At 38.5% G+C, this 14,620-nt stretch overlaps 2 protein-coding genes across 3 annotated transcripts; one reads left to right on the top strand and one right to left on the bottom strand.

Moving 5' to 3' along the window:
• Positions 1–566: 566 nt before the first annotated feature.
• On the bottom strand, positions 567–10,599 carry LOC124267085 (ribosomal RNA processing protein 36 homolog). Of its 2 annotated transcripts, none has more exons than XM_046701920.1 (10): positions 10,529–10,599; positions 6,392–6,825; positions 6,167–6,182; positions 5,610–5,670; positions 4,558–4,641; positions 3,976–4,042; positions 2,876–2,980; positions 2,360–2,434; positions 1,673–1,790; positions 567–809 (listed from the first exon to the last, which is right to left on the bottom strand). In XM_046701920.1, exons 2-10 carry the CDS (start codon positions 6,434–6,436, stop codon positions 682–684), a joined length of 699 nt encoding a protein of 232 aa, XP_046557876.1. In that variant the 5' UTR covers positions 6,437–6,825; positions 10,529–10,599; the 3' UTR covers positions 567–681. The 2 variants fall into 2 exon arrangements, with proteins under 2 accessions (XP_046557876.1, XP_046557875.1); XM_046701919.1 differs by lacking the exon at positions 10,529–10,599 and adding an exon at positions 10,405–10,485.
• Positions 10,600–10,807: 208 nt separating this feature from the next.
• LOC124267238 lies at positions 10,808–13,964 on the top strand. The gene is made up of 3 exons (XM_046702153.1): positions 10,808–10,934; positions 11,598–11,727; positions 12,545–13,964. Exons 1-3 carry the CDS (start codon positions 10,815–10,817, stop codon positions 12,652–12,654), a joined length of 360 nt encoding a protein of 119 aa, XP_046558109.1. The 5' UTR covers positions 10,808–10,814; the 3' UTR covers positions 12,655–13,964.
• The last annotated feature ends 656 nt before the right edge of the window (positions 13,965–14,620 follow it).

Genomic DNA, 14,620 nt, shown 5'->3' with positions numbered 1-14,620 from the left:
ACCCAAGCTGAGTTGATCGTTGCTCAGAACTATCACTGGATTGTCTGGTTCAGACTTAGTTATTTACAGGCATCTATGGCAAAGCTGGAATATTGCAGCATTGAACAACAAACAAAATGGGGAATTTGGGTACAAACTTTCAGTGAAGCTTTTGCCCCCAAAAGTATGAAGTAAGTACTACAGTCCTACAATAACACTGCACACATATTCAGCTATAAAGCAAAACTCTTAATTACTGGTATGATCAAATGGAATGATCAAACAAGTCTTCAGTCCCTGTTGATATTGCATTCACCGATCTCCATCAGTTATTATTATTATTATTATATGGGTATTTATATAGCGCTATATTCCATCCCATCTACATGCATGCTCAAAGCGCTTTGTTTTCCTTCGATCATTGGATGTTGATCTCAACGGCACATCATATTTTCAATATGTTCCCTCGGGAACATACAACTCGTGCAGCCACTAGGAACAGCGAGTTAATGTGGCTGGATCACTAGCCTGGCGCCTGAGACAGCTCGTCCAACCACGCCCCCATAATTATAACATGAATCCTTGGCTATAACACATCTTTATTTCTGAACATGAACAAATGTCTTATCCACATACATTGTTATGTAGCTCTGGTACATATTTCATATGGTACAACAAAACCACAGTCCATTGCTTGATGGCCTAGTCTGGAAGTTTCTTCTTCTCCTTGCTGGCATTCTTCTTCCTCTTTTTCCCCATATATTTGTCAAGTTTACCAGTCTTCTTCAGTTCCTTAAATCTCTCAGCCAACTCCAGCTTCCGCAAGTCACCTGTCAACAGTGCTATCTTGTATAACATACTTCTCAACATCTGCACACTGGTTCAGCTTGAAGATCACATGCACAGAAAGGCAATATCCAACCTCATAAATACTGAATCTGTTACTTTGATACCATAACTCTCTATGTGATGATCTGAAGAGATCTGTGATAAACACTGAACATTGTCCACTGAATCTAATGAAGGACACTTCTTGTTGCAGCTTTCTAAACCACCATTTTTAGAAAGGAAAACCTTCTAAGAACAAACATCTTTTTATGGTGTTTCCATGATGGTCCTCAGATAAGACAAGGTTATATTATTATTCACAACAGTCATGGGTTGTTTGAGTTCCGATTTAGATAAAAAATCAGACATGCCTTCTGAATATTGTCATTTCTCAAAAAGAGAATTTACAAGTCTGACTTGATTAAAAAGTTCACCTGGTCTTAACACCAATTGAAATCCTCCTGTCTTTGCTTAGAGAGGAATAACTATCAAGATGTACTTCAAGATTGCATCTTTAACTGCATGGTTAATTCTTGCCCTGATAAAAACAACTTCCCTAATGTCCTTTCTGTTCTGAAATTGTATTGCAACCAATACAGAATATAGAGCACACATACATTTCATGTAAAATGTGATATTGAACTTACTTCCTAGTAAGATAGTAAACATGCCAGCACATTAACGAAACATGAACGTTACATGACAGCGTGGTTTAACCTTGAAAGGAATCTTAACCACTTGTAAACATAGTGTCCCCTTCATGCTCCAATACTCAACATGCATCAGTTACAGAAATATTGGGCTCGTCTCTTAATAAGACACCTGACTGCAAATGAGTTACATCAGCATCATATCATGCTCTCACCTTTCTTAAGGAAGTATGGGTTCTTGCCCTCCACCACACGACCAAGTTCTTTCTTCTTCCAGTCCTTCTCCAGCTCTTTCCTCTTCTGCTTCTGTTTGTCTGCAGATGCCTGCTGTTCCTGCACACAATACACAAGATGTGAGTGAAAAGTCAATGTTACTTCACACTAAAGAAGAGAAATAGTGTCTCCATCTTCTAGGGAAAGCCAGTGAGAAATTAATGTTACTCTGGCAATGAATCAGCCAAATAGTGGCATAACCAGGTAGGGAAAGTCAGCGAGAACTTAAAATTACTCCAACCATAATTCATACTTAAAATAACATGGTCAATCTGAGAATGAGAACTGTTTAACATCACAATCCATTCTTCATCTTCATTAAAGGCAAGCCACTGACTAAATGTATGAGAAACATTCCACTTCATCAAGGTCACTAAAACCTACCGGTATGCAATTGATTGACGACCCAATGTCTAAGTTTATCAAAGTCAATCAAGAACCAATAGGAATGTGTCTATATGAAACACCACACATCTGACCAATGCATATAGGTGAGAATCAGCCTTCTTCTGATTGCAATTTTCATTCAGCAGACACTGTGGCCATATAATCCACATTTAAGTTGGTTTTCAATTACGGTAGTTTACAAGCTTGGGGAATCAATGAAGGAAACAACACAAGAAACACACCATTCTGTTTATCAAGTACTGTAACTCCTTTTTCTTCTGATCATTCTTTGTCTTCTTCAGCTGTTTTGCCAGTTTCTGTCAAGAAAATTTGTGACAAACCCATTAATATCCTAACCAGTAACTAAAGATGTATACATGCAAGCATCATAGAATATGCTTAATTGGATATAGGTATCATTTGTTATCCATGGCAGCTTGCATATACAATCAGTAACAAAAAGAAATATATACACAATTAAAGATATAATTACGAAAATTGATTAAAAGTATAAGTGAAACACGCCACACCTCCGGTAAACTATAAAAATAAGATCATCATCATCATCATCATCATCATCATCATCATCTTTGCTTCATGGATGGACAGAGTAATATGGTAGCAATAATGTGTGAGAAAGTGGTTGACGTAAATCTGTCATCATCATCATCATCATCTTTGCTTCATGGATGGACAGAGTACTATGGTAGCAATAATGTGAGAGAAAGTGGTTGACGTAAATCTGTTACATTTCTCACCTCCTTTTCCCTTTGCTTCACATCATCAAGAAATGCATATGAACTCTTGAAGATGGCTTCGTTGTATTTCCCTGATAAGTCATCAAACCTCGGGTCCCTTGTAACCTGCAGAAAATCACAGTTCTTCAACACTACACAGTAACTGTTTTGTTTGCCTAACAGCATCGGAGACCCGCACACAGAGAGTTTCACATTTGTTTGGAATATGTATCCCAAGGTGATACCAAACTTCTACATTTGCTGTGTGCAAATGGTTTCAATGATCTCTCGCTGAACATGATGACCATAAGGCTCCAGGATATGGGCTGTGCCTTGTGCAGTGGTGGAAGCCAGATCAACATCTGGTTTATTGTCAGACCTCTGTGGCAGTGGTCTAGATTTGGTTGGTTAGTTCGTTGTTTAACGCCCGCACTCAGCAATATTCCAGCTATATGGCGGCAGTCTGGACCAGACAATCCAGTGATCAACAGCATGAGCCTCGATCTATGCAACTGGGATACAATGACCTGTCAGCGAGCCTGACCACCTGATCCAATTAGTATCCTTTTACTCTAGATTTTGGAGTCAATGAAATTGTATGATGGCGTGTTGGCCTTCATGGGAGCAGTGTGCAAAATACTTTCCAAAATCTGCTTGCCAGTCGGGCTAGCTATACCGAATGTTACTAGCCCACAAAATAATTCACTAGCCTGAATTTGAATGTAGACAATTTATCAGGCCATACTCTTGCATGATTTACAAGTGTATTGTAACTTAGTGAGTCGGAGAGAGTGATATATTTACAAAATGACCCCTTGAAGAATCACTAGCCCGTCGGGCCAGTGACTGTGGAGATTTACTGGCCTGACTGGATTTGTACTAGCCACGGGCTAGTGGGCCAGTGGCTATTTCGCACACTGCACAGGAGGAAAGCATGGTTAACTAAGTCTTAGCCTCTTCCTGCTCTTATGAAACTCACAGTCATAGGTCCTAACAAACCTTGAAACATAATTGGAATGGTAAACTTTCTACAGTACACAACTCTGCAAATAGAATTGGAGTGGCCAGGAACATTTGATGAACCACAATATAACACAAAAACAAACATTATTTCTTTGTACCTTCTTTTTGACTGAAATTACTTCTCTGTAAATGGACACTGGTTTCTTGGATGACGCTTCTGCTGGTCTGCAAAATGAAAACCATATGTTTCAAAATTCAATACGAGTCATCTAAAACAATTATCATGATCCACAAGTAAATAAAATCTTGATCATGTAATCTCGGGTACAAAGTACAAATGATAGACAACAGGAATTGATCCTGGATTTTGAAAACATCCCTATAACATCTTTAATTTTACTTGTTATCACAGTGAGTGAGTGAGTGAGTTTAGTTTTATGCTGCACTCAGCAATATACCTGCTATATGGCGGTGGTCTGTAAGTAATCTGGTCTTGACCAGACAATCCAGTGATCAACAGCATAAACATCGATCTGTGTAATTGGGATATGATGACATGTGTCAACCAAGTCAGTGAGCCTGACCATCTGATCCCCTTAATAGCCTCTTACGACAAGCATGGGCTGCTGAAGATCAGGTCTTAACTGGTTGTGTTATCACAGTAGGCAATGCACACACAAAATGTCATCAGTTGTGAAAAAAGGGGGTGGGGTGGTTGCCAGCATGTCAACAGCACTGACCTATTTTTATTTTCTCTTGTGAAACTCTTCTTGGACGTGGAAAGATGATGTGATTTTCCCTCACCTCTCATCACCTGTTTGTACCTGGAAAATATATACTGAATAATAGTGACATGTATAAGAGACTCTCATACTGTCTGAGCAAGAATGTTGTAAATCCTCTGAGAGATGAATGTGTATTTTCCAGGTAAGTAAATTTGCAATCCTCATTTGAATCTGGCATATGTAAGCCAGGATACTTCATATATATATAACATCAAAACTATTTTCTGTACCTTTTGGCCACTAAACATAAATTCACAACAATAATTTATCACAGAGGCATAACAATGGAAAGGACAATCAAAGCAACATTCCTGTGTCCATTAAATAAAATTGAGAATAAGGAGGTTAAAATATATAATCACAATATCATATCCATGATAACATAGGGGTTTGTCAGTATCATATTCATAAAAGTAAACTTTCCATGTGGTAAACATGCAAGATCTGCATCACACAGTGCTTTCCTCCCACATCAAACAAGGGGCAGTGGGGTAGTCTAGTGGCTAAAGCGTTCGCTCGTCACACCGAAGACCTGGGTTCGATTCCCCACATGGGTACAATGTGTGAAGCCAACTTCTGGTGTCCCCCGCCATGATATTGCTGGAATATTTCTAAAAGCGGCGTAAAACTAAACTCACTCACTCACTCCACATCAAACTAACACACCACATTTTAACTGAAATAATGTTTAAATGATCTTAAATGCAAAGCCAAACTGTAAGTAATTTTTATGGTAAAAGGGGGTGATGTTACAATCTGGACTATTTAATCGGGCCAGCAGAGTTAGCCCCCTCCTCAAATCATCAGTGAAGCAGTTTCAACGTGTTAATCCTAGATCACTCGCATACACACTGAATCAATACACCAACTACATTCAAGTCTTTTTGCAAAGTCATGACATCTTTGATGATGTCCTTCTTGGATCACATGTTCTGCATTAGCCACAACCATGACATATGGTTGGCAGGTTCACAAGTGTTGTGATGTACGAAACATCAAATACTTACACCTTTACTCCCAAGCGATCTCTCAACTTCTGTAGTTCCTCAAATGACATATGTGACAATTCTGGAAAGAAGTACATATCATCTACATTAAGCTGATTATGTACAAGGTTTCAAGTATTCATGCTATTGCAACAGTTTTCTGAAGGTATGTCTTGTCATGGAATGCAATGAAATATTACTTAAAGAGATAATTCTTTGGAAGATTGATTGCAATTAATTGATCAAGATTGATCATAAATAATTATTGCGTCAACCACTCTAACAAAATGGTGAATCTTAAAATCACTTCTGCAATGTATACAGCAGTGTATTTGTGAGGAATGGAATCTATAATAGACAAGCATGAAACATGATCGTGTCTCTATCATATATGACCAGTGCATACTTAGAATCACAAACAGCACAAGCAAGTGCACCTTTTCATGAGATATAGCGTTGGTATTCTGATTATTCCAACATGTTGGGTGCAATGGTCATATTCAACATGGAATGATTTCATGGCAAATATAGGAATATGCAATGGAATGGAATTCTAACAGCGGTAAATATAAACATACCTTCTCTTACTGCAGACTGAAACACAAAAAGGTTAAAAACTATTAAGATTATTCACAAAATAAATCCATTCAGTCAATTTCATTCGTTACAATGTTAAACATACAATACAACAGGCTTCAGAGCCTGGATCCAAATGGGTAATGAAGTACAACAACTACACTAGCATTACAGCTGAACAAATCTCATTACTCTCTCAGTCCTTCCTTAATAAATCTTCAACTCACATATTCCTCTTCATCTTCTGGAGATATCTTTTCCATTTTACTCATGGACACTTCTTCAGGTTCATCATCTGATTGTTCCCGGTTCAACCTCTCTCATTTTCAACTTCCGTTTCCTTCCTTTAATTTCTTTGCGAACATTAATATTATTTCTGTCTTTAGCATTAGATATAACTGGTTTTGTCCCTGACTTTGTTCGCTGTTGAGTGTCCCCATCTGAACTCTCAGATTCTGTAGGCGATTCCTCTAGTTCTTGTTTTGGTAGTGAATAACTCGATGGCAAGTTGTCTGACATGTCACTGTCAGATTCATCTGATTCATCACTGTCTGAATCTGGTTCTACTGGTCCTTTCCTTGAAATCCTTGTGGGATTGATACTTAAAACATTTTTCCTGAACACATCTATTTCATCATCAGTAGAACTCATCGTTGACAATCTATAACAGAACAGAACAGGCTATCAAACACATATCATCAGATTTAGCTACAAAATATGGTCTGGATATTATTAGCTTGTATGTAGAGTAACTCCAGTCTGTCCTGTAATGAAGCTGTCCTGTAATGAAGGTTAGTCTAAGCTCTTCCATGGTGACTGAGCATATTCAATCTCCAGTCTATTATGACACATACACCTGACCCATTTAAAGCATACCAATATTTCTGAAATGATGTCACATCTCCATTTCTGTCATTACAACGTAAGCAAAGAATTATACTCACTGATGACCTTTAATAAACAACCAACCAAAATGACTTTGTTCAAAACTGGAAAATATATTTATAGAGTTATGACACTGGAGAAAGGGATCCTTATGTTACATTTGATACTGAGTAAGGGTCTTTTGAAATGCAATAGTAAAACCATACCCTACATCACATTCAATCTTAAATCTGTTTGACTGGCAGTGTATGCCAATCTCAAGGGTTGTAAAGAGCAAAGTGTTGAATGGGAAAAGGGAGGTAATAAGTGAGCCCGAGTCAAAGTTCAACCAGCTAGACTTTGTAAACAGTTATTGTTATGCTTATAAGTTACCAGTTAAGTGGTTCTATGTTAAATGTCTACTGCTAATATCCATTTCACAAAACAAAGTGAAGAGCTTGCTGAGCTGCTTCTGTCTTCATTTGTAGTATTGTCGTATTGTGGGGTTTGGACACTTAAGAAACAGTTGTAGTCATCTTTCTAGTTACATGAACGACTATAAAACATTAACAATAACATACAAAAGATCACTTTAGTCTAAGCCAATGCAATCATTAAGAATTAACAGTGTCTGTGTGACACAAAACCCCTTGTTATAGCCTGAGTAAAACTGAAGGGGGTCCGTTGTCGACATGGGTACAACAGATGTGTACAGATGTGTACTAGCCATAATCTGAATATAGAAACGTACCCTAGGACGAGCCAATTCTGCATTGTGATGTTTTCCTAATCGGAACATTCATGCTGTTGTGTTAGCTACATTTGATTACGTTGTGAAATTAAGAAACGAGCATACACTGTAACGAATATTTCGCAAAGCAAAATATAAGTACCAGTAAAGTATATATCGCAAAGCAAAATACCACTTGCAATCACTTGAACAGGAACAACAACATATGGTTTCGATTTTTGGTTGCAGAATTTGTTTGGGTAACAGGTACGTTTCTGTATTTTGCCTTTGTTTATAGGGTAGATTTCTGTAAATAGAAACATCCTGGGGTACATATCTGTAGTACCTGTGGTGAGAAAGACCCCTTCAGCTTGAGTAAGCACTGCCGTCCTATGATCCGACTAATATACTATTATGACTGGTACATGAATCAATAGTATATGATATATAGATACATTTATCGGCAATACATGTATAGCTAACAAACATTTCAGAAACAAAGTCAGGGAATTTCTATTAAAAATATCAACAAAATACAAGGGGTAATGATTATGGCATCATAATCTGAAGAGTATCATGAAGGTGGTGTGTTCGGACGCGATGTAGGGTTAGGTCTTGACTGCTGGAGTCCAGGGTGCCGTTCAACTAACCGATCTTAGCCCCGAGCCAATCGTAAACCCCTAAAATCCCAATCTTAGCGTGACATTACGATCGGCATACCATTCCACTAACCAATCTTACCCAAGTCAAGTTAAGATCCAAAGCCTAAGTTAGGATCTTAGGATCGCTAAAATCAATCGTGGCTTTCATATTCTATATGAAGAAGAAGAGCGAGCATTTCACTGTGAGCGTCCCCTAAAACCCCCCATGAAATGAATTTGTTTTTTTCTGTGATGTAAACAAACACTGCACTGAAGCCTTACAAATGTTAGGCCAGTCTGACCACTGTCGTCATGGGAACACAGCCTAGGGAGTCAGTGTAATACATTTGTACAACAATCTTGCAACATCATGGTTAGAATAGGGATGGGTTGTGAAGTGAACAATGTTCTGAAACAAAAAGATACAAATATGTTTGATTTCACCTGCACTTATTTGGATTCTAATGGCAGACTGCCTGTCTTTCAAGACCACTGACAGATTCTAGATACCTTATCACATGATGTGCTTGTGGCGAGGTCACACCTTGTAATACGCACCAGCGATAAGACGTTTGCTAGTGACCGTTACGGTTTGCTATGTACAGAGTAACGGCTCGCTACAGCTGAATAACATTGGTTGTGTCAAGGTGACAGGTACATTTTATAAATATGTCACTTTTTTACATCGTAGTCATGACACCTGTACTTCATGGACCTGGTAGACCAAACAAAAAGCAAACCGTATCAACAAAATCAATGGTAGCAAACCATATCAATGAAAACGACTTGCCACTAGCAAACCTGTGTCTCCATGTGTAGCAAGCCGTAGCTTCTCAAATTAGAAATTCGTGAGTAACTTTACTATTTAATTGAAATTACACACATACATATCGTAATACTTGTCACCAGGTATCACATTGGCTTGTGAAATGTATGTTGTTTTGACAAATACATCCAGACATTATTTCCATTTGCAAAAACATACCAAATAACATTGAATTTTTACACATTTCTTGTAACATTTGGACCAATTTTCAGAACAAGTTCTTACATAATTATTGAGCATAACGTTTAGCTTTGCTTACACAATTTGTGCGGCAAGACAACATGGTAAAAAAGTAGTTTTAGCCGTAGCGAGCCGTTACTCTGTACATATCAAACCGTAACGGCCACTAGCAAACGTCTTACCGCTGGTGCGTTATAACAGGGAGTGAGGTAGAGGATGCCTCGTCATGCCTTGTTTGATCGACAAGGTTCAGCCACATATGCCTGATACCCAGCGTTCACACGCACTTGCCCCTGAAACGAAGGGGCTCACTACCCAAATATTTTGCTCGAGTTTTTTTCTCCACGTTTACACTTGTTTCCAAAACTACTTCCATCATCTGCTAGACTATGCCAAAGGCGATAACTCGTGCCTCGCATTTCTCTATCTCTCTCATGAAAGTGTCTCGATCTAAGCTTGGATTGGATCGTAAGATCGGGACCGGCTACGATCGGTCTAAGATGGGTTTGTAGAATGGGTGTGACTTAATTTTAGCTAAGACGATTGTAAAATTGGCGTAACTTGCTAAGATTGATCTTAGATAAGATAGGTTAATGGAACGGCACCCAGGGCCCCATTCCCCAAAGTGATAGTAACCATAAGATGATCGTAACTTCCATACCTCAACAGAGACTTAATTATGACTGTCGTAGCGATACGATTGCTTTGAGAAACGGGCCCCGGGCTCCGCTCCTCAAAGTGATCGTAACCCTAAAACGATCGTAACTCCCATATACTTTAACATAGACTTACGAGTCACGACTGACGACTGGATGAAGCTGTCCTCAGAGCCCAATTTCACAAAGCGATCGTAGCGCTAAGGTGCCCGTAACTCTTTTGCTTAACATAGACATACGACAGACGTAGCGGTACGGTCACTTTATGAAACGGGCCCCAGGGCCCCCATAGCTGCTCTGCTAGTGCCACCACCACGTTGTTGTAGGCGATAATTCGACTTACGATGAGAACAGCTAGACAGTCAGAGAGCAGACACGATTCTCAGATAGAAGACTACATGAAATAAAAGGCAGAAACTTATGTACATCGAACAATATCATAGTTTCAGACATAATGCCACACAAACCATTGACTTCTTGTGTTTACAAACAACATGTGCGATGACAGCAACAGTTATGTATAAATGGTGACATGAGATTTCCAAAACGAATAATGTAACAGGTTCTGATAAATACAAAAACAGAATGGACACCATGTCATTTTTGTACAGCGTAAAATAAAAGCAATGTATATACGCGATTTTTAGACATAAAATAGCATATATGAATGCAACAGATATGTTTAATTGACTAACTGCCTTTCATAACATGTCTTCGCAATTTAGAACAACCAAGAAAAGATAACTCTGAAAAATGGATTCCCCACAGACAATAAAACGAGGTGTTGCATCTCTATCAACTTTAATTTATGAACAGCATGCTATACAGAACATAACCGCAAAAGTTCAAGATGATGTAGCCAAACTACAACAGGTAGACACTAATTTCTTCTAATTTTGAAAAACGAGGGAAACACAAGTCTTTGCATTTTTTAACGTTTATTAATGCTGTCCAGATTTCGATCAACATGTTTTTACCCGTCGTGTTACACTGCTGCATATACGTACATTGTCGTGCGTAGCACTATATAGGCGGCATGCATAGCTTCTTACTGGGACAGATCTTATGTCTGACTATAGAAATTCTTCTCTCGTCTCTATCTCAGCTTGCCATACGCTCCCAATCGTTTGTAAACCCAATAAAACACACACACCAAATCATTAGATGGTAACCTATTCCCGGCATTATTAGATTTCTCATTGTTGCATAACTAAGTGGGACATATTCACTGCAGTCTCCATTATTTTCGGTGTACCAGTTTCTATGTTTAATTCATGCAATAACTTGCATATGTTCCCCAGTACCAGGGAATCACCTGTTTGTTCATTCGACAATGGCTACTCAGTAAGCCTTAAGGGTCTGCCAATGAAGGAGGCATTCATATACATGTACACAGGTGATTGAGCTTGATAGTGTACTTGTGAAATAGTTACGATTGGTCTACTGTTAATGAAGTTAATGCTCTAGAGTGTGTATGGTCGAGATGTGTGTTTTAATAAATATTATGTTGATAAAATTGGTATTTTCTTTTGACAGGAAATTGAAAAGTTAGAATTAGAAAAGAAGTGGTGCTTTAATGAGAGTGGAATTAGAATAATATCAACACCACAAGAAGAAGCACTACGGATTAGTCAGTCGACAGCAGAAAATCCTGAATCTGAAAATGGTTGGTATATTTGATTGTACTATCCCCTATATTAACTGCGAACAAGTGTAGAAAACTAACAGCTTATCATATTTCCCATTATTAGAGATTCTATGGTACTGAATGCTTGTATTTCAAGGGCTAGGGTATTAACATGATTAATTGAATGAATTCTTGCACATATTTCATGTGACACTCATTGATGATATAAACAATACAATGATGTTTTTGTACTGGTGCACATATGAATTTTATACACTCAGTATCTTATAACCCTCCTTGGACCTGTGAAGATCCAGGTTAGAATTGGTCTTCAGTAACCCACGCTTGTCGTAAGAGGTGACTAACGGGATTGGGTGGTCGGACTCACTGACATGGTTGACACATGTCATCATATCCCAGTTGCATAGAATGATGCTCATGATGTTGATCACTGGATTGTCTGGTCCAGACTCGATTATTTACAGACCGCCGCCATATAGTAGGAATTACTGGGTGGATATGCAGTCTAGTAGTTATAATCACTGTTCATTATGCCAAGGATGTTGTTAACATGTTTAATACTGTTCTTATTCCAGCTGTATGACAAATGTCTGTATAAAAATAGCATGGATCAGAAAAGCAAGTATGCAGGGCCTAAGCCACATGCTGAGACATGCATCAGTTCCTGGGAACCAAATTTTACCCAGAATCAAGTTGGATTCACTTTTTGGGTACAGTCTGTTAAGGTCATTTTTGGTGTTCCCTGAAATATTGCTAGAAGTGACATACAACCCTATTCCTTCCTCCCTCAATCCTGTTTTCACTCACTCATTCTCTTTATGTTTCATGTTTCCAGAGGTTATCTTGGCATTAAAACAGAAGAAGACATCGCTGCAGATGGAAGTTGCTGAGCTGGAAGAAACTTTGAAGCAAGCACGGCACCAGAGTTCTGTGCAATTGACTTGAGGAACATGTTTAAGTTTTGTGTTGAATCAAAATAGTCCCACACTGAATGACAAATCAAACCATTTATGAGACAATATAAGAGTAGAACTATGATTTGATTAAACAACTGATTCATAGGAGCAACCAGGCTACTTTTCAAATTAGAACTATATGTATAGTGAAGTAGATAGTCATCCCCGTTAGCAGTTCTTCAGTTGTATGTTTCACAGTGTACCTGGTTTGATATTCATTATGATACAGAGGTTGTGATACAGTATGTATCAAAATACACAATGTTTCCTTGTGTGTTTTAGCTGAATGAGACTTGCACTGGCAGTGTACTTAACAACATACTTAAAGCAGAATGATCTGTGTGACTGGCACTGTAGAAGTTGGTGAATAAAGTAATGGCAAGATAATTTCATGGAAGACTACGGTTTAAGGATCTCTAACAAAATAATAGAATAATTGTCATCGATAAAAGTATATTGATGTTATTAAAGCAGAATACCCATGGTAATATGATTATTCAGTCATGTCCCTATTCAGTCTTTTTATTTGTGGACAGACTTTGTAGATTTCCCTGATACACATCTGTGATTTCTCTACTCATGTAGGTACCATTTGTAGCTGTGTTTTCAAGACTGTATTGGTTTATTGTTTTGCCACCAGTGCTACTTCAAGGAACATACAGAACTGGCTCTGTTCCATGAGCAATCTCAGCGCGCCAAGATGGGGAAGTGTGTTGGGGAAATCCAGGATTGGAACTTATCATTCAAGGGTTGCAGGTGGATTGTTTTGAGATTGAATGTGGATTGCCTTAAGGAATTAGCCTCAAACACAATCATAATTCCTATATATTGTCAATGACTGACAATGGTCATAGCATAAAGAACAGGGTTATGGGGTTTGAGGATAACTGGAGGATGTGAATCTCAGCTTGTTGAGAAGCTTGAAGTCAGTGGTCAGTCGAATGTATTCAGTTTAATATTGTGCACAATATGATATGCATGATGTAACCTGTGAAGTCAAATCCTTAGAACAACATTAACTGTACAGGGTTATTCAAACATGTGAGTAGTGACAATTATTTCACTACAACAATGTATCGGTGGAATGGAAGACTCAAGGGTTCAATGTAGTAGCATTCATTTATCTAATTATTGGAGTACATTGCTGTTCTACCTCACCCAACAACAACCTATCAGCACTTCACTGCAATAGCAGCAAGATGGTTGGTTGTGAACTCAATCATGGTATTTATTACCCACGTGGTCAACGTATGGGTAGTTGCATACTAATATCGTATGTCACACGAGTGTCGTATCGCGTTGACCTGTGTCATAACAACTTGACCTGAGATTCTAACAATTTCATTGGATAACCGATGACCTCTCAATTAGGTCACGTTGTGACGAACTACTTTTTCATTCATAACAAACATGTGAATTCATTCATTCTATAACTTATATGCATTGTGGGAATGTAAACATTGCAAACGTTGCCGTATCGCTGGTTAATTGAGTCAAACTGAGACATTATATGCGTCGAAAAACATAAACGCAAAGTTTCCACCAGTGAGGTTAGCTGAGTGAAGCAACTGCAAATTAAGAAACGGGGTGCTACAGAGTAGTTTAATGTAGGAGGCTGTACGAGGCAATGACAACTGACATGCATCGTGACGTCGGTTACCAAGGGGGCAGACGAGCAAGGCGTAGTGACGTCATTAAAGTGTGAAGCCATTCAAAAAGTGTACTACAGAACAACATTCTACCGCAACCTCTTCATGAAACCGGTTTCGGTTTGAAACCATAACAATAACAAAAATACGCTATTTTGTCAGTTTAATGCATGTAAGACATGGGTAATAAATTACCACACTTGGTCTCATAACATACGAATTATACGAAACTCGTGACCTTCCTATGGTTTCTGACCTCGCTTTCGTTCGATCAGATACCATAGGACGGACACTCGTTTCGTATAA

The sequence above is a fragment of the Haliotis rubra genome, unplaced genomic scaffold (genome assembly GCF_003918875.1).
Source record: "Haliotis rubra isolate DU_JTF1 unplaced genomic scaffold, ASM391887v1 Scf13, whole genome shotgun sequence".
Classification (NCBI taxonomy): domain Eukaryota; kingdom Metazoa; phylum Mollusca; class Gastropoda; order Lepetellida; family Haliotidae; genus Haliotis; species Haliotis rubra.
The sequence above is the reverse complement of the archived record's forward strand: the minus strand, read 5'-3'. Positions and strand labels throughout refer to the sequence as shown.

Coding starts and splice junctions, on each gene's coding strand:
- LOC124267085 (XM_046701920.1), bottom strand. CDS start 6,436: ATGAGTAAAATGGAAAAGATATCTCCAGAAGATGAAGAGGAATAT. Junction 4,642..5,609: donor GATCGCTTGGGAGTAAAGGT/GTAAGTATTTGA, acceptor TATATTTTCCAG/GTACAAACAGGTGATGAGAG. Junction 4,043..4,557: donor ACAAGAGAAAATAAAAATAG/GTCAGTGCTGTT, acceptor TTCATTTTGCAG/ACCAGCAGAAGCGTCATCCA.
- LOC124267238 (XM_046702153.1), top strand. CDS start 10,815: ATGGATTCCCCACAGACAATAAAACGAGGTGTTGCATCTCTATCAACT. Junction 10,935..11,597: donor ATGTAGCCAAACTACAACAG/GTAGACACTAAT, acceptor TTCTTTTGACAG/GAAATTGAAAAGTTAGAATT. Junction 11,728..12,544: donor AAATCCTGAATCTGAAAATG/GTTGGTATATTT, acceptor TCATGTTTCCAG/AGGTTATCTTGGCATTAAAA.